The sequence below is a fragment of the Apteryx rowi genome, unplaced genomic scaffold (assembly GCF_003343035.1).
Source record: "Apteryx rowi isolate R43461 unplaced genomic scaffold, aptRow1 scaffold_321, whole genome shotgun sequence".
Classification (NCBI taxonomy): domain Eukaryota; kingdom Metazoa; phylum Chordata; class Aves; order Apterygiformes; family Apterygidae; genus Apteryx; species Apteryx rowi.
In genome coordinates this window covers 699,335-719,616 of record NW_020449653.1, presented here as the reverse complement: position 1 = coordinate 719,616, position 20,282 = coordinate 699,335, and the positions used below count along the sequence as shown (strand labels likewise).

Here is a 20,282-nt window from a genome sequence, read left to right as displayed (position 1 = left end):
GGCGCCGCCGCCGCCTGGGACAAGGAGCCCCGCGCCGCCGCGGGTGCGGGTACGGCCGGGCCGGGCCCCCTGCGGCCCCGCGCCCCCCTTCATCCTGGGCTGTGTCGTCTCTTCCCCATCTCTGTGGTGTTTCTCAGCTCTGGCTTCGCACCGTTCGCGGGCTGCGGGCCGCGGCGGGGCTGCCCGGCGCTGCCCGCGCTCCTGACAAAAGTTTGGAAGCGTCGCCTCTTGCAGCGCTTGCTCGCGTCCCCCTTCTCTACATGCTGCCAGTAACGCTTGGGCTGTTCCTGCTCCCTCATCCAGTCTGTTCGCTTCTTGGCATCTTTGCGTATATTGAATTTTGCATTTGTACTAGGCTGGCTTATTTTGGGGTTTGGTAAATGTGTGTGCTTTCTGTTCCTCAAAGAGGGAAAATGTGTGATGTAAAAATTCAGAAATTAAAGTGCTTGGGTATGGATTTGAAAAGAAGCATAAACGTGGTCATTACCTAACTCTAAAGATATGGGCAAGATGATAATCTTCACAGTTTTTACTGTTCGCTTTTTTTTTCTTCAGGCTTTCAGCCTTTCTGATTGTGTGTAACTTTGTAAATAGATGTAAGCCTATGGACTTGTCTTACTAAATAGCATTTGCTGGTGTAGTTATACCATAGGGTTGATTGCTAGAGACTCGTAAAAAACTGTTTCTTTTGCAAGAACAGCTTACAAAAATTTTTGAGCAAAATAAGCTGTGCTAGCAGCTCTTTTAGCATACTTCAATATTTAAGAATAAGATCTCTCCTTTTAAGCAGTAGTCCTAAGGATAGACCAGACACTGTAATGTGAACATGGTGCTAAAATAATAGCATTTTCCTGTCTTGTTTCCAAAAAGCTTTTAAAATGTGTTAACGAGACAGGGCTTTTAACAAAACATACCTGTTAATACTCCAGAGTGAAGACTCTGGTCTCCTAAATTGGAACTTATTGAGAATGATGATTTTCAGAGTAGTTGCAAGAAAAACTTTGCTCAGTTATAACTGTAGGTTTTAGAGATTGTACTGGAAATAAGTGGTGATGTAGCACACTTTTTTTAATGGAAATCTTGATTAACTTTTTTGAAGAAGGAAAAACATAAAACTTGGTCATGTTCAGCAAATACTAGTGTCAGTTCAGATGGCTTATTTTCATTTGGAGGCTGTTGACAGACTAAAGGGAAACTTCTTAAAACTGCATATTTCCTTGTTTTTCACCTCATAGGGTTTTGCACTGCCCACATCACTGTAGTAACAGAAGGCTTTCTAGTAGCACAGGAGCAACAATGAACAAATAAGTTCTGAATATCTCCCCCCCCCTTCTTCCTTAGTGGAATAATTGAGCATAGTATATTAAACCTTTTTATTTGTTTTTTAATTTAAGACATTCCTCCTGCAATTATTATTTTCGTTAGAAAAAACGAGGTTGAAGAACATATTCCTCAAGACAACAAGGCTTCTGATGGCCTTAGCTTTTGGAATGAACCCGTAGGACTTAAAAACTGCCCTCTGAGAAAATTGTCTTCTGTATAGGCAACTTCAGTCCCTGTGGTAAAAAGTTCCTCTGTAGGGCCTCTCATTGGGAAGATGAATGTGCATCTTAATATGGATATTATGTTCCATGACAGTAACAGTACAAAACCTAAATTTTGTTTTCCTTGATGCAAAGGTATATCACAGTAACAGCTCAGCTGTATGTTGTGATGTTTCTCCCTGTCTTTTGGTGGCAGGCTTAATCAAAAACAATTTATTAATTGTTCCTGATAATTTCAGTAAAAGCTTTTAATTTAAACGATAGTCCATCCGATCCAGTGGGCTGTTGGTCCTCAAAAATGAGCTGTCATTAGTTTTAACTCTTTCTAACTTATGCTAAGGCTTTCCTATGTTTTATGCTTTTTAGCTTTTTTGTTTTAAAGACATGTTATTATGTCCAGTTGGTTCATGAATAAGCAAGTGGTAGTGGTCCAGGAAACAGCCTCAAAGAATGGCCTGTGCTACAAGAAAGTGTTAGCAGTAAAGCATTAGGAGCGATTTTTGATTTGTCTGTGCCTAAACTGTTTAGGAATAACTCTTCTGAATAAATTCTGGTGTGTCAGTTGTCTTTTTAGAAGGATGTGCAAGTTCTTTTAGCTTGCATTTCCTAGAGTGCTGAAATAGGAACAAGGCAACGTTGTCTGTGAATACTTAATTTAGAATAATGTGGCTATTTCTGAATATAGAAATAAACCCTAATTTCTGCACAGACCCGTTAAAATGCTCTCAGTAAGAATATGGTATAATTCTAGCCTAAAAATAAGTTACTGAAATTTCCAATTTCAGAAGTTGGGTAAAATAACTTCAAAGAGTTTTAATAGCAGTAGATGTATGAAATCTTGGCAGCTGTTTTCTAGTTCTTTTCTAAGTGTTTAGTATCTGCAAAGAGCTGATGTTTTGGTCAGTATACATACAAATCCTGTAAGTAGTTCATAGTGTTTTAATGTTGGCATGATGATGGCATGCAGTATTTAATTGGGGTATTAATGCTACTTGTCAGTGGTCCATGTAATAGATTGTTTATTGAATAACATCATTGTGTCCTAGAAGCAGATAATGAATATGTTAGCAAAGCTGTTAGCCAAATGATACTCTTCTAATATTTAGTGCTTGATGGACAACATACACGTACTTTCAGATAGCTGACTCTACAAAGGGATACTTTTAGCTTTAAAAAAAAAAAGTTGTACATAAAAGCTTTGGTGCACCCATGTATTTTTTGACAGGCTTGTTTCTGAATTTTTTTTAAATTATTTTTAGGCTTCCATATGTAAATAAATCTTAAAAATCTCTTTGAACAATACAGAAATTTTGTAATGGTGATCTCAAATTGGTTGTTGCAGATTTGGCAGTTTTATTTTAAACAAAAGATTTATTAGGCATTTGGTGAAATCAGGTTTCACTGATTTAATAGGTTGAATTTTTCAGCCTTCTCTTGAGTCAGCATTAACAAGAAAAACTTATAGGTTTTCTACGTATTTACTTATGTTATTAATTCTTAGTGTAAATTGCACTGAAGAGTGCTTTTTTTTTTATTTTTCAGGAAATACAGGACATACTGTTGATATGAACATATTTTTGGATGATCCAGAATTTGCAGAAATTATTCTGAGAGCAGAACAAGCTATAGAGTGTGGAGTTTTTCCAGACAGAATCTCTCAAGGATCCAGTGGAAGTTACTTTGTCAAGGATCCAAAGGGGGTGAGCACATTATTGCTGAATCAGACTCTATCAACAATCAGTTTAAAAGATGGAAAACCATTTAAATAAATTGTTTGATAATAATTTATTGTATGCTAAAAAGGGGGGGGAGCTAGAGGGGTTTTTTTTTGGTAGACCATAAAAATAATTTTACTGCAAAATATGAATGTATTTGCCAGCAAGGGACTGCAGGAATACTGATATTAAATTCCTTGCTTCCTTTTAATTTTTCTTTATTGTTTGTTCTAAATTTAGAGGTTATCTAGATTGATTATTCCTTTTAAAGGTTTAATAAAACTTTTTGTCAATAGTGCAACTCCTATTTGTAGAATGGATCTTGCATCCTGTTTGAGATCAGCTACAGAGTATTGCATCATTCCACTTAAAACCAGTTTTGTGACTTGCTTTCTTTCTCCTGCTCTCCTTGTGTAATCTCCCCCCTCCTTATGTTGAGAAAGAGCTTATTAAAGAAATGCTTAGTTTTCTTATTTGTCAGCTTCTGAAGTGTTTACTGGCACTAATACTAAGCTTAGCCACAAGTTTAGCTAAGTTTAGCTAGCTTTCTGTTAGGTCTAGGTCTGTTTGGTTCTATCAGAAAGATAAAACTGAAGCTGTCCAAATAAAATTACCTTTGCACATTTATTTGCCTCAGTTGTATACTGATATGAAGCAGTTCAGTCCTTCAGCAGTACTCTTCCTGGTGTGATGAATGTTTCTGTGTCTGTTGCTCATTGGTTAACCAAGTCAAAGACATTACTTCTGTTACAAATGCAAGCCCTTCTACAGCACGCTTTTGATAGTTCAGCCGTTGACTAACTGTTAATGCCAATGGAGCCAATTAATTTTGACTTGCAAAATTAAGGCTGGCCTGGTAGGTTGTCTGGTTCTGAGCTGCCTGGTTCTACTCCAGGCCTCAATTTCAATGGCTCTGCAAAATTTAGCAAGGTTCTAACTTAATGAAACCTTGAAAACTCTCTAGATTGTCCAGACTAGGTGTGATAGTATATCACAGTAAGGCCCAGGTGTGTAATGGAATGAGCTGAGCTCCTTTTAAAAATGGCCTGTTTGTAGGAAGTATTATCCAAAGAGAGTTTCAGAAAAGAGATAATTAATGGTTTGGCATATACTACCAAATATACTACTTCATTTTCTGGGAAATTAAAAGCTGCTAGCTTTGTTTAGAGCAGCTCCATGTGATTCAGTAGATTCAGTTTAATAACTTTTTAACAATTCTAAACCTAACATTGGAACTTTGACTAAAGAAGTATACCAAATAAATCCAGCATCCAAGGTGTTACAAAACTTTAAAAAAGCCAATTTAGTAATACATTCAACAAGCATTGGTTAGTATTCCAAATTGTCATGTTAAATGGAATATTTACTGTAAGCATAAAAACCTTTTGTATAGGTCTAAATTGAATTGTAACTGTGCTGTTGCATAGAACTTAATAATGATTTTGAGTGTAACCTTAGAATCACAGATAATAGCACTCTGAAAATATAAAGGAATTGTCACTTTGTTTCCTTCCCCTATTGATGGGAAACTTATTTTGTATGATGAATGCAAATAGTGATGATTCATAATTTGTTTCTCTTGGTAGTTGATGAAAATAAATCAAAATGGATGGATGAGATGGGCAGTACTATTGATGTCTTATGTCTTGTGTACTCTATTTAGAAACTGAACAAAAGAAATTCTCTGTAGTTAGTGTGTTTTGAGAAAGCAAGATTAAAAGCAGACAAAAACTTACTAGAATCTAGAGGAACAAGTCTCTTCCTTTTCATAATCAAGGTAAGCCAGTGCTTACTGAAGGATGATGATATTTGGATTGCCAGGAACCTTATTCATGACTTATTATCTTACCTGTTTGGTGTAAAACAGCTATGAGACTGGTAGTGCAACTACAGACAATGTTGGCTTATTGAGAGCTCCAGCTTTGATATGCATTCAGGAGAGAACTAATATGTGAAAATGCTTTCTAAACAGTTGTTTTAAATCTTTATGAGCTAAGAATTTGACTTATCATGGCCCTGAGAGAAGGAATGAAGACGCACCATTTCTAAATTTGAGCTTTAGGAATGTCATTACATGGACTTCATGCGTTATGCCAAAGTTTGTTGCAGATGATCAGAAGGTTATATGTTTTAGTGTAATAGCAATCCTGGGGTTTGTGGCTAGCAAATACAGAATTGTGTAGGAGGCACTTCTATTACCTCTGTGTTAGAGCAGGATCATCTTACGTGATTCCTGATGAATGTCTGACTGACCTGTTCTTAGCGATGTCCTGTCTTGGAAACTCTGCAACCAAGTAGTGCATTCTGGTGTTGAGCTATTCTTAAAGTTCAAAAGGATTTTTCTTCTTGTATTTTATCTGCTGGGATTTAAGGCTATCATTTATTGTCACATTAGCAGTGAATGTGTTGTTCCTCTCTTCTTTATAGCAACCTACTAAGGTTTTATGTCCCCATTTACTGAGTCTTAGGCTAAACAGTCCCGGTTCATACAATCTTTCATTATTTGCATTTTTCTGATCATTCTCATTGTTTTTCAACTTTCTCCAGTTAGTTCACACCTTTCTTGAAGTATACTACCCAAAATTGGATGCAATACTCTGGAGTAGTTTTAAGCTTTACTATATCTCTCCAAAGTAAATTATGATTGATAATGTGAAGCATTGTCAACTTTGATCTGAGGAATCTACAGCAGCTGTAGAAGAAGACACTGCTGTCTGGAATTGCAATCAAATAATAGCAGAATTATTTTTTAACTTATTTTATCTGAAAGCAATAAATAAAATAGAAAAGATTAGAGGTAATATATTTTGTTGTTGGCACACTGTGTATTTGTCACTTTCCTGGAAACATTGCATCTTTGTCTGGAAAACCTAATCAATGAACAAGCAGGGAGGCTGAAACCTGCTTTTTGAAACTACTGTTAAAAGCTCTTTTTAGATTGTAAAATGACGGTCCTTTTTAATTTCAAAAAGCTAGTAAATGTTAGATCTACTTTAGGTTTTCTGTTATGAAGAGTTTATTTTGAATTTGTGCTACCTCTAGGCAAGCATTCAATGATAAATTTATTTGGAATGCTGTTTTGTTATTTCTAGTTTTATTATTTCATCATCTGAAAAGAGCAAAATGTAAAATGCAGTGGATAATATTTAAATTCATTTTGAAAATTAGTTATTTGAAAGTATTAATATTTTGCAACTCAAGTATTCATACTTAAATTTTATATTATGTATCTTAGAAAAACATTGGAGTGTTCAAACCAAAATCTGAAGAGCCTTATGGACATCTAAATCCAAAGTGGACCAAATATTTTCACAAGATTTGTTGTCCTTGCTGCTTTGGCAGAGGCTGCCTCATTCCAAATCAGGGATACCTCTCTGAAGCTGGTGCCTATCTTGTGGATGACAAGCTGGGGCTAGGAGTTGTACCTAAAACTAAGGTAAAATTAAATTGCATAAATTATTAGAATGTGAAAAATACACAACCACAGGTTTGTCTTTCTCTGGATTGTAGTTGTGAAGACATCCTTATATATCGTGTATCAGCCCTAAATCATTTCTAAACTATTGCAAGTTCCAAAGCACTGTGGTTTGGCCCAGTGTCTGACTGTGAGATTTTGTTGTAAAATAAGTTTTAGATCTGAATTGAATCTTTTTTTTCTTTGAGTAACTTCTGTTTCTAGCACTTTCTGGCACTTTCATGCCTCATGTTTTGGTGACGGTCGTGAAGATTGCAAAAAACAGCATATAAAGATCCCCAGGTATAAGTATTTTAGCAAGATTTTCTGTTCCAGATACATAAAATAGCATGTGTTCATCTTTTCATGTGAAATTTCGTCTATACAGAAAAGCATGATGCTTCTTTTTTGCGTTTTTGACAGCTGAGCATAAAATTTACTGTAAAGCTATAATTAAAATAAGCAGCTCTGTGCTTTGTTTTAACTTTTATATCTTAAGGTTGTCTGGCTTGTCAGTGAGACCTTTAACTACAGTGCAATAGATCGTGCAAAGTCAAGAGGAAAAAAATATGCTTTAGAGAAAGTGCCAAAAGTTGCTAAAAAATTTAATCGAATTGGACTACCTCCTAAGGTAAGTTTAAAAAAAAAAGTGGTTTATGCATTTCCTTCTTTTTACATAAATGATTGACTAAAAAAATTCAATATTCATAGGTAACTTCTTTTGATAGAAGAAAAGCTTTGCTTATTAAAAACTATCTCTGAATGACTGAAGGTTGATGGATAGGACTGATCTTAAGCAAATTTTGACTACTTGATTTATGATGTCATTCCTTCATTTACACTGCTTCTATAATCTAGCCACTTGTATCAATTTGCAATCTTGCTTTCTGCTGGAGAAGTAATACTTTAAAATGTTCTGCCTTTTCCCCCCTCCCCCCTTGACTATTTAGTCTTTCCCTTCAGTATCATACTTTCATATTGTGTAATTACTTTCCTCCTGCAATTCAATTATCTAGTAATTTCACTTTCCTAATTTTTTCTCCCTTCTATGTCTTTTTTTCCTTCTTTAAGGTATCCTTTTGTTGTGTTCATCCCACCTTCTTTTCACATTGTGTGCAGTACTATGCTGACTAAAACCTCACCTGCTGAGCTATACATGCCTTGTTGTAGCCACAAAATCTTACTGCTCCTAAACTTTTTAAACACAGTTTATGTACAGCTTTGGTAATCCACTTGTGTCATTTCCCCACAGTTTCAATCCATGTGGCATATGTTATGTAAGCTTGTATCAGCATGCTTATTCCACACAGGAGGCGCCTTGTTCACCCACGTCTCTGCACATGTGCACCTGTGTGTGTTTTACTTCTCAAATGCAAACCATACTTTTAAATTTTCTTCCTGAGTGCCTTCCATGTTACCAACAAATACGGAACTTCTCCCATCTGCATTTTTTTTCCTTGGACTCTTGGGAAATGTAATTCAGCCTTTCTCATGTAAAATGTCTGTCTTGGGAAAAAAAAAAATGAAAGCTGCTGTTGTCAACAATGAAACATACAAGTTCTTCTGAGAGGAGTATTTTATCCTGTAATTTTCTGGTGATTTTCTTATGAACTGTTGAACCAAGTGTTTCTAAAATCCTGTATGAAAAAGGGAATAATGTTGTTTTTTCTTCATTCCACACATTGCGCATGATGCTGAATGTTCATTCATGTTGGGCTGTTTGCCTGCGTTTTGTTCCTGGTTAATTCAATGAGTGCTTAAACAATGATTTTTAAAAAAGAAAAATAAATGTTTTGAATCTGTAGGGTTTTTTTTTTAAGGATTTAGAGTGAAAGAAAAAACACTTAGTAATCTTACTATTTTATGTAGCCCTTGCCAAATGGCTCTGTGTCATATCTCTTGCATTCAGAACTTTTAAAGAGTATCATCAGTTTTTCAGTTAGTATTAAAATTACTTAAATGATCTACATAAGTGCATTTTCCAAATGCATTTTTTTAATGTTTCAGGTTGGCTCCTTCCAGCTGTTTGTTGAAGGATATAAGGAAGCTGACTCCTGGCTCAGGAAGTTTGAAACTGATCCTTTACCTGAGAATACAAGGAAAGAATTTCAGTCACAGTTTGAAAGATTGGTTATCTTAGATTATGTCATCAGAAATACAGGTATCCATTACAGTGTCCCTTAGTGTCTACCTACTCTCTTGAGGCAGAAATGGCAAACAGTGCTGGCTGATAGTTGCTGAGAAAGCTTTCTATTGCATTTCACATCTTTCATTCCACCCACAACTGAAGGCCAGAATGTTGCTTATAAACTTGCAAAATCTGTTTTGAATTCAAACATTAAATATTACAATATACGATAAGATCCAAGGAACCCTTTTTGGCAGTTACTTGATAGTTTTAAGCAACGTAGGAAGTTGAAAACAAATACTCTTTGTTTTTCTTTTAAGTATGTCAGTAGGCTATAGCTGTCTGTGTCCCTTACTCAGAAGAACATACAAGGGATGCTGGGGTTTCAGGGGCCATAAGAGAAACCACAGCTACCCTTCCTTTCTGCTAAGCTGGAGCCCAACAATAACAACAACCCCGTTTTGCATGAGTGCAAAAGAGTTTGTATTTATTATAATCAGGCACTGAAGCAGAACTGTGATTACATCTTTCAGTTCCCCTGCATTCCTTCACTTGGAGGCTGGGATTCTTCTGTTAACTATGTAGGTGATTTGTTTCCTCAAGGATCAAAAGGCCATTTTATCTAAACACTTCCTTTGCTGCTTTTTCAGAGGTGGGCATCTTTACTGTTCTTCAGGTATACCAGCTCAAGCTTATTTTCCTTTTCTTAAATTCACTTATTAGAAAGGAATCCAGCTGAAGATAAGTCACCATAATCTCTTTATTAGCAACAGACTGAAAGTAGTAAGCTTGATGAGAAGAACGCAATACTTTCTTGCCACTGCTGTGGTCTGTCAGCTCTGTCAAATAGAACCCAATGTTCCAAAACATTTTGTTTTGGAACAAGTCCAAAACTGTTTCCTATGACTTCCTTAAAATTGTAAGGAAAATGGTTAAAATGGAGGAATTCACTATGTGGATGATGATTCACGTTTATCTAATGCATCTAATCATGGTAGAACATGAAAAAGTTCTGAAAGTGGATGCTTAACTAAACTTAAGGGGGCACCTTAAGACCATACAAGCACCTATGTATCCATGGCATCATGTATCTGGAAGACCCTATGAAAGCCTTTAACACCTCAGTTCCTTCTGAATGGTGAAGATGGCCTTTGTCAGAAACTGAAGATGACCTTTTGTTTCCCCTCCATCTTCAAAGAGTTCATTTCCCCTCTTCCTCAAACCTCATGTTATCTGCAATTTTCGAAGGCCTCTCCCCACCAGCGTTAAAACAGAAGCATAAAACTTAAGTCATCCTGGCTGCTGCTGATGTTCTTTTTTGCAGGAAAAGTGCACTCTACAGCCAGTCTTTCTGTATAAATGAATCAAAGTAGTTTCTCTTAGCTTTCTGGATATTTTACTGTATTCAGCCAGTGGGGGAAACCAAAAGTAATATGTGACTAAACTCATGATAAATTTTCAATCTTTTCAGTAAATCAGCTGCTACAAATCTTTCAGTAAAGCTAAAATGCATGTATTTTGGGAAGAAAAAAGTTTGTGAACGCTTTGACTATTTTGGTAAATTCTCAATTTACAATACAAATTGTTGTATGCCATTTTTAGATGACTAATTCTTTGTAAATAACTTGTGACATGCATTTTCCTTTTGAAAGACAGAGGTAATGATAACTGGTTGGTCAGGTATGAAAAACAAGATGATGAAACTGATCTGTCAGATAAGGTAAAAAAAACTATATTCTTAAACTTTATTTTTGTAATAACTTGGTCTTGTGTGGGAGGAAGTGAATGGCTTTAATGCTGCTGCACAGTCAAGAAATCTGGTACTGAAAATTATTTTAGGTGAATGGACAAGCTGTTCAAATTAGACTGGTCTGGATAAAATCGTTCTGGAAGTTATTTTTATTGTTCTATAGCTTTTTTCTTTATTAGATTTGTCTAGAATAATAAAATCATCTGTTCAAATGCATTCCTTCAGTTATTTCTGTGCTCTCCTTATATTGTATTTGTATTTGGAGAAGGGCTCCTTTTCATTGATGTTAGAGTAAGAATTGTGTGCTTGAATCTGTTTTATTTCGATACTCCCTTGTAATGCTTAAGTTGACTTTAAGCAACGAGGCTAAAAAGCCCTATATTTAGTATCTTTAATGTATTTTGCTATTTTGTATGCATGTGTATTTCACTTGCAAATATTCTTTCTGTAGGATATCCAATGGACTGTAACTAAAGAACCTATTATTAAAATTGCTGCAATTGACAACGGGTTAGCATTTCCTTTTAAGCATCCTGATGAGTGGAGAGCATGTAAGTGTGATTAATCATCTTTTTGGGAGAGTCACTGCTAAATAAATATTCTTAGATTAGGTTACTGTAGTAAGAAACCATCATTATAAGTATGTATTGAATTTTTAATAGTGGCATATTTTTTTTTTCAGAAAATAAGCAACAAATTCCATTTTTGCAATGGAATATGTGACTTAGTCCTTGTTCTTTTTTACCCTTTTACATTAAATAATAATAATATATGGATGTTCATAAACACAGTATGACTGTGTGTATACTCACCGATGGTGGAATTGGAAGAATTTAGCAAGGCATGTGTTTTTTCCCTTACAGTTGTAGAAAATCACTTGAGTGGAAGGGTATCCAATTGGTCTGGAAGGATATCCAATTGGTCACTCTAATGACCAAATATCAAAACTATTTCAAAGGTATTGCTGTAAGTGAATAATGAATAGACAAGATTCATGTTATTTTTATGTCTTCATCTTTACCATATGTAGAAACTAATCTTTAGTTAGCATTATTCCTAAGCAGACCAAAAATTGACATTATTACTAAAACTAGATTGGAGTTGCTTCTGACCACATCTCTGACTACACATAGTCTAGAGGGAAGTGCCTGACACAGCTTGCAATTACTTCACCTGGGGACTGTTAGCCCATCAGGTAATTCTAGCAGTATTGAGTTAAGCGTGGGCTAGTTTAGCTGTCAAAAAGCTAATTAATTACCCCACTCAGATCTCTGTATGGTCCCATTATCCAAAGTAGAAGAAGAAAGGGTGTACTTGAGCAAAATGGACATACAGAAGTTCATAGGAGCAGATGGGATGCGTCCAAAACACGGTTGAGCTGGCTGATGTTGTGAGGTTGCGCTCTCATCAGCTCTGAAGGGTTATGGTAATTGGGTAATATGGCTAATTGCCCATCTTCAAGAAGGGCAAGAAGTGGATATGAAGAACTATGGGCTGGTTGGCCTAACCTCAGTCCCCAGGAAGATTGTGGAGCAAAGCCTCTTGAAAGCCATGTCCAAGTGCTGGCTTCCCCATCACCTTCTTGTTCTTCATGCATGGATTTACCAAGGACAAACTGTGCTTGACCAACCAGATAGCTCTTTATGAGATGACTAGTTCAGTGAATGAGGGGAGGGCAGTAGTTATTGTTTTCCTTGACATTAGCAAGGCCTCCAGGATGATCTTCCATAGAATCTTTGTAGTCAAATTGAGATACGGACTGGAAAAATCGCCTGTAAGGTGAGCGGAAAACTGGCTGGGCTGTCACGCTCAAAGGGCTGTGATCAGTATTAGAAAGTTTGAATGGTGGTCAGCTACCAGTGATGTTCTTTAGTGGTCTGTACTGGGGCCGATACAGTTTAATGTTTTTAATGACCTGGATGATGGGATGGAGTATTCTCTCAACTAAACTAGGTGACTTTCAAAGTTCCCTTCTAACCTAAATTATTCTATGATACAATGTTAACACTAAATGCTCTTAATTATCTCTTGAAAAAATGTTTGTTTTTGAGAAAAACGCTTATTTTTTCCCCATAGATATTATTAATCTGCTTAGAAGGCATCTTAATAAACTAAAGATTTATTAAAAAATAGTAGCTACTTTTGTTAATTCTTCAGTATAAGTCATACTTCTGAAAAATGATTTATTTGATAGTAGCCATTATTTTACTCCAAGGGAAACTGTATTACAAAATAGGAGAAAGCATTTACTTCTATTTACAGTATTTAATTGATGCACCTTTTTTACTTATTGCTTCGACTAAGTATTTATTACTTAGAATGTGTTCTTTGCTGTTTGGAAAAAAGGTTAAGTAAGCTCTAAAGCTACTTCTGTAACTGTAGACAAAAAAGGTATCTGGGTAACATGATGTATATTTAAAAAAAAAAAAAAAAAAGTGTGCCCGAATGTTTAGTAGGCACCAGAGCATTATATCCATAGTAAACATTTGAGAGTAAACATTTAATTTCTGCTTGTTGTTAATCTGTAAATGTAACTGTTTTTCTTTATTAGATCCCTTTCATTGGGCTTGGCTTTCTCAAGCAAAAGTTCCTTTCTCTCAGGAGACCAGAGACTTAGTTCTTCCTCGTATTTCTGACATGAACTTTGTACAGGATCTCTGTGAAGATCTTTACGAACTGTTTAAGGTGAATACGTTGCTTCTTTGAAATGAACATTATTGAAACTGCTAATATTTGTAATGGAATGGTTAGAGGTTCATTCTTTTCATGAATTTAGCTTGTGTATGTCATGATATTGTGCTATTTTAGATGTAATGCTGACATGGCAGAAAGGGTTTATAATTGGAGGAAGCTGTCACTAATGTGACTAATTGATAGTAATCAGCTTACCCAAAATCACAATTACCTCTTATGTTTCATGTAATCAATTAAAGCTAGTTAACTTTAATAACAAACATCTCTGTAAAATCTTATTAATGTGCCTGTGTGTATATAGATACACATATTCACATGTGTGTGTGCATGCACGCATATACTTCAAAAACTGTAGCAACCTGAGAAAATCATATTTAATGTAACTTCAGGTACTTCCATAAATTTCATATCAATAACTTTACATACATATATTGTGCTAATTTGACACTAAAATCTTGACTATGTTATTGAATGAGTTTCCAAGTGAAAGTTTTGTCAAACTTATTTTAAAGATACTAAAACTGTGCTGCAGTATTTACATGCAAAGGACTGTCCATTTTGAAACATTCCATAAACAATTGTAAGCTTTGGTAGAGATAATTCATAAAATACACAAATGTATCTAATGTCCAAGTTCAATAATCCAAATGGCAAGGGTTGATAGAAATGGAAATTTAAGACTTGTAATGAAAATGCAGCTGTAATTGCAAGACTAGATCCTGAAAAATGTTCACTAATATTTACATCTTTGGTTCAGTTGTGTTCAAAATGGTTCCACATAGTCCGATAATCACAGCAGAAACCGATTAATAAATCTGAAGGAAGAAGTATTTATTTAGCTGTAAGGGCACGCTTTGCAAGTCAGAGTTGTGTAACATCATATGATGGTATCAAGCCTACCTAGAAATGCTTAAAAGACATATCTACAGGTGTTTTTCACTTCTATGATTATGGTAAATCCTTCATTTCCACATATGCGTATTTGCTGCAACAAATAGGCCTTTTTGTGGGTCATACTATGACTATTTGAACCTTCCAGAAATTATTGTAATGTTGATACATGTGACCATGCATATTGTGAACTTGATGAATTTGCATGCTAAGTATATAGCTAAAAACAAATTGGTCATTTCCTATAATAATAACTCTTTGTTTTCTTTAACAAAGACTGATAAAGGATTTGACAAGGCTACTTTTGAAAATCAAATGTCCGTTATGAGAGGGCAGGTAAGACTGGCTTTTAAAAATTTTATTTATCTGTTTAATACACCATCACTTCTTGGCTGTTTTCTTTCAGAGATAAAAAAAAAAAAAAACTAACTCAAATTGAAAGTGACTTGAGGGCATTTTCATCTGGGAAGACTGAATTTACTCAGAGGCTGTTTTTATTTGCATATCACTGAGGCAGTAAAAAGCTTATAATGGTTTTTGGTTTTATAGAGGAAAACTTTCTCAAGTAGGGTTTTATTGTTTTTGCGGGGGGGAAGGTTCCCCTCTACAGTCAGTAGTGCAGAGTTCTTTTCCTATATATATTCTTAGATATCTTAAAAATTAGGAACAATGAAGAAGAGTCACATAAACTTGAATGGAAAATTTGGTGGCTGATTTGGTTATGTTATTAAAACAAATGTGACTTTATTTTGGAGGGTTAACCTGATCACTGGGATATCCCTTACAAGGAAGAAATATTAGGTAATAAAGTTTATTCCTCCTAGCAGTGATGGTCACAGTAAGAACCAATAACTAAAAAAGTAATCCAAGTATTTTCAGATGAGAAATTTGGCAATATTTATCAGTTTGTGTGTGTGTTTAACTGCTCACGCAAGGAAGGGAAAAGGATTCTCTATCTCCTTGCTCTTCTAAAATTTAAGATTGGTGATATACTGGAAAAAAAGATTTAGCTAAAAATTATTTAACTCATTGCAGTTAACTAGACGAAAAACAATGATTTGTGATATAGAGGAATAGAGCTAGATGATTTAATAGTCCCTTTTGTCCTTAACTTACTGAAACTGATTTTTCTGTATTCATAATTTCAACATGGATAGTTTAAAGCCATTCACAATTCCTATAGTGGCTTAATCTGACCTTTTTTTTCCTGTAAAGTTTCCTGTACCAAGAAATGCTTTGCACAAAACTGCTGCTCTGCTTAGTCAAACAGAATCCCAATTAACATTAGGTATGTGTGCTGGCTAAAAGCCAGCAAAGCTTATTTGTTAAATTGAATTACCAGGACTGGTTTCTGAAATAACTTTTCTGAGAAGTTTGGTGTGCAGTCACTGGAAGGTCACTTGTATTCATTCAGCTTGATCTGTGCTAAGTAGCTTTTTTGTGATAAAGTAATTTGCTGCAGGGAATTTATTATTTAACAAAAAGCTTCAGGAAAAATCCTAATCTATATAATCAAGAGAAATCAAAAGCTTCTCTTTTAAGAGGCATCTGGCTAAGGATGTCTGAATTCATTTCCCCACTGTAAAGGTTAAATCTGGACCCTTTCTTTAGCACCCCCCCCCCGTGGATTTGGATAGAGTGCTTAGTAAAATTTCTTTCTAGCGGTGCAAGAATGTGTGTCATTGCAGGAGATGTTAGGTTCTCAGGCATGGATTAGAGGAAAAAGTGCTGACAACTAACTACTCCTGGATGCGACTGCTAATAGATCTTTCCTCATCAAAAAATGATGCTTTTTATTAATAATTTTAGACTTGCTTTTGTTGTAAAACCAAAGCAAATTTCAAAGGCATTATAGAAGAGCTAGATAACTTTGGTTCACATGATTATGGATTCATTCAGTTAAGATTAGCAGGACAGCCAAAACTAAGTCTGTAAATAAATCCTTAAAAATGAAAACCTTAAGAATTAAAAGAATTAAGTATCTAGTTGATAAAGATAAGGAGGCTAAAGAACAGTATGTCTTGCGTGTAAAGGGGAAGATCTTTAAATCACAGGTGCCAAAACTAGTTAGAAGCATATTTTTGCAAAGTAGGGAAAAATTCTCAGGGAGAGCTTCAAACCAACAAGAAAACCAATTACCTCAAGAACATGCAGACTAATCCACAAGCTAGCACATGTCTGCAAAAGATTGCCTTGGATAATGTAAATGTAAAGTAGAGTTGTCAGAAGAGCCAAGCAGCAGTAAACCATGCAGAGGATATTGCCTATCAGGGTTGTTCAGCCATGTAAGTGCAGAATAAACAGGGAGCAGTAAGTTGCTAAGGAAGAAGGGGGCATTGTGCAGTGGAAAAAAATGGTTGAGATTAAGGATAATGCTGATATGTCTGTAAAACTAAATTGAATACTTGCCGTCGTTTTCAGTAAGGGTAACATTGAACATCAGGGGAGTTAGTGGGCACTGAAGTTCTTGAAGTAGCATAGACTCAGGGGAGGTGAAAGCTGAATTTCGACCTTAGCACTGGGTTTAGTAATATGGCTTCATATGTTCTGATATGAAGAAGTATTTTGTAGTTAAATTCCCAGTAGACCCAAAGTTAATATGTGGTGATTGCTTTTCTGTAAGGCTTTTTCTTCCAAGATGCGATGTATTTAAGAGATGTGTCAAATTTGAAAATGCTCTCAGATTTTTTTTATCACACTTTTCCAAAATTTGAGAGGAAACTTGCTTAAAATAATCAAGAAAAGAAGGATAATTAAGTGACAGTAGGATGTCATAGTGTTACCAAATAAAATAGTTCTACTTGCAGTAGAATATCTTTCTTAAATTATTTGTCAATGCAATCTCTTTCTACAGAATTGATTTTAAAAGTGGCATCTAACTTTGCAAACCTATTAACTCCAGTTTAATTTGTGCACCCCTTTCCCTTTTATTCTTTTAGATACTAAACCTTACTCAGGCATTAAAGGATGGAAGGAGTCCTCTTCAGCTTGTTCAGATGCCACGTGTGATTGTGGAGCGAAGTAGCACTGGAAGTCAGGGCCGAATTGTTCATCTGAGTAATACGTTCACACAAACCTTTTATAGCAGAAAGCCTTTCTTTTCCTCCTGGTAGCAACAAAAATATATGAGAAAAGTAAATGTCTCTAATTTCGTAAGCTACTTTTGTGTAAAGGCTCTGTAATAAAGTAATTCTGCTGTATACCAAGAGCTCAGACTGCCGACACCTCAGAACTTAAGAAATATATTTTGAATGTAATCAAAAGTTTACAATTTTTGTGTCAAAATTGTGAATTCTTATGTCAGGGAATGAGAAGAACTTGTCTATATTGTATTTTTTATAGGCTAGATTAATGTATTCTGAATAATAATAATAAAGGGAAGATGCACAGTTTGCATATGCTGAAATACTGCTTTTGAATACAATAGAAATTCTGTTCATTTAATATAAAGATGAGAACCTATTCCCTATTAACTTCTTTTTATAAGCTCTTTAAAAAGAAGCGCAGAATGTTATCTTTGGTTGTGAAAATGCTTTTCCATGTAATTTCGTTCTGATATCTAAGCTATTTATAGGTTTTCATAGGCTAGTTACTTGAGGGGAGGGGGAAGTCATGCATTAAAAAAAAAAAAAAAAAATCAGTCCTTGACACCCAAGTAACAGAATGTGGGGAAGATATGGTCCAAATGTGTGTGGGGGGTTTTTTTTTTTTGTTTTTTGTTTTTTTCCTCAAAGTGGGGATCAAAAATAAGTTTTGTAGTTTAAATTATGGCAAAATCCTGCCCCCTGGTAAGTACATACAGTTCCTACGGTGACTAAATAAACTAGGTGTATATTTCAGATGATGAAATTTCCTCTGTAGTTTTTTTTAACTTGTGTATTTAAATACAGGTATGGAAAATTGTGATATTTCTCTATAGACCCATTGCAAAAGAATTACACATTGTTGTTACAAGTCTGATTTGCTGTTTGCATATAAACGTGTATAATTAAACAGCGTGTTCATCAGTGGTCACCAAAGTGGTTCTTTACTGTTATTGACGGAAGCACTAATGTGTTCATCACTAAGCCAGCCTGCCTTCTAAATTCCTATCCAAATACACCATTATTTTTGACCAGAGAAAACAAGTGTAATACATAGGACACACACTTATTGTTGGACCCTTAGCGGTGTCATGCTCATCTGCCAATTTATATTTGCTTTTATATTCATGTGTTTAAGACTTGCTGGTCACTTTTCCAAATCGGTGGCTTATGTAACATGGTAAATATTTTTATTTTAGTAATCTTCTGGACAAAAACAGGAATGGGAGAAAAATTGCTGCTTTTATGAAACCTTCAGTATTTCAGACATTGCTGTATTTTGTAATTCTAAGCAATACTGTTGAACTCAAATAATAAAATGCTTGTATTTTATATAATTTTGAGTGGATGTAAATATTAATGTAGCATGTCAGCAATTCACTTGATTAACTGAAATGTTTAAGCCTTAAATGTAAAACTTACTGTACTGTGGGGTTTAAAATAAGACTGAAATGACCACCTTAAAAAACAAACCATGGAAACTTTATGATCTGAGCAGTTTATTAAAATTCACAGGTGTTTATGCATCAGACCTGCCTTCTGAAGACAATAAATGTCATAATCTAGAATGCATAGATTTTAGACTCATGTTTTATTTGTTCTGCAGAAGGTAGTCCTTAATTTTGCTTTTTTTTTTTACTCTTTTTTTTCTTTACTAGTTTTGCTTTTCTCTGTAGTACCAAGTGTATAGCAGTGTGTGGCACTGCACACTAACATTAGCATCCGGCAGTTGTGGGTGTCTGGGTTAGCTCGCTGTGTGCTCTGCGCTGCACGGCATCAGGCTTCTCTTCCCATCAGCGTCTTACTGCTCTTCATGGAGGACTCTCATGGTGGCCGGAAGCATTCTCCCTGCTTTGAGATCTTGAGAGAGATCAAGACTGAGTTTCTTGAAAGCCTTTGTGTGGCTTTTGGTGATGTGGATGGCGAAACAGGAATAAAAGCCCTTTTTTGCGTTTGAACTGTGAGCAGCACTCGATTCAGGTATACGCTATGGGTTGCGCACGTAAAACCCTCATCTGGTTCTCTTGCTTCGCCACGTCCTTCCCAAGACCCAGCTCCTGGGCGTTACTGCTGCACCTGGATTATACTGATGAGTTTACCTTTTTTAATCCCAGGGCATGCGAGTAAAGGCAGCGGGCGCAGGAGCGGCGTGGGCGGGCGACTCCCCGGCACGCTCGCCCCGGTCCCGTCCCGGCCCTGCTCCCCCTGGGGCTTCTCCTCCGGGGGAGGGTCCCACAGCGCTGCCCTTGGCAGGGCTTTCTCCTGCTTTGTTCATTAGGCTAACTTCAGAACCCAGCCGGTAATTTTAGTGGAAGTTGTCGAATAGACAAAATGTATGTGTAAACCTTGTTTGCTCAGCAGGCCAAGCTGCACTTAGTTAAGAGCAAGGAGTGGCAGAAGAAATTCAAAATCCTGTCCCTTCTGCAACGTTTTGGTTTGAGGGGGAGTTATTTTTTTAAGTAGTTCAACTAAGGTATTCCTAGGCCCTGTAGCGTTAGGCTTTATTTAAATACTTAGAAACCCATAAAACCACTTTTTAACAGCAACAGGTGACATAGTGACTGCAATGTTCTGCTTTTCTAGAATTACTCTGGAATATAGTTGTGATTCCTACAAAGGTGGAGAATGGAAACTGATGTGCTGCTGCTTAAACTTGTTTAAAGCTAGAATATGAATTTTAATGGCTTTATGAACAACAGCAGCATACCTGAGGTAGTGAAAAGGTGAGGTTTGTGCGCAAGAACTCATCTCTGAGAAGTGGGGGCTTCCCTTCCCCCTGCCTCTTCCCACAGCTTTTTGCCCGGCGGCCCGCGTTTGGGCTGTGTTTCGCTGACTCGGGGGAAAGAGGGGGTTGGTTTATTCCTCGTTTTGTGCCTTTGAAGGGTGCAGCCGTGGGCACCTGCCCGGCGTCTGTGAGGCGGGAAGCCGCAAAGCCCCGCCCCCGGGGCCACACGCCCCGCCCCTTGCTCTGCCCCGCCCGGCTCCGGCGCCGCGGCCCTGCGGGGTCCGGGCACGGGCGGGCT

General features: G+C 36.3%; 1 protein-coding gene across 2 annotated transcripts in view; it reads left to right on the top strand.

Moving 5' to 3' along the window:
- PI4K2B (phosphatidylinositol 4-kinase type 2 beta) overlaps positions 1-18,596 on the top strand; it is a 19,410-nt gene extending 814 nt beyond the window's left edge. The window contains exons 2-10 of one of the 2 annotated variants that reach the window (XM_026071122.1): positions 3,087-3,244; positions 6,495-6,695; positions 7,213-7,344; positions 8,721-8,874; positions 10,494-10,561; positions 11,043-11,142; positions 13,143-13,276; positions 14,453-14,512; positions 17,116-18,596. In XM_026071122.1, coding sequence (XP_025926907.1) covers positions 3,087-3,244; positions 6,495-6,695; positions 7,213-7,344; positions 8,721-8,874; positions 10,494-10,561; positions 11,043-11,142; positions 13,143-13,276; positions 14,453-14,512; positions 17,116-17,289 — 1,181 coding nt within the window. In that variant the 3' untranslated portion in view covers positions 17,290-18,596. The remainder of the gene's footprint in view (positions 1-3,086; positions 3,245-6,494; positions 6,696-7,212; positions 7,345-8,720; positions 8,875-10,493; positions 10,562-11,042; positions 11,143-13,142; positions 13,277-14,452; positions 14,513-17,115) is intronic. The other variant, XM_026071123.1, reaches the window with a different exon arrangement.
- Positions 18,597-20,282: the final 1,686 nt, after the last annotated feature.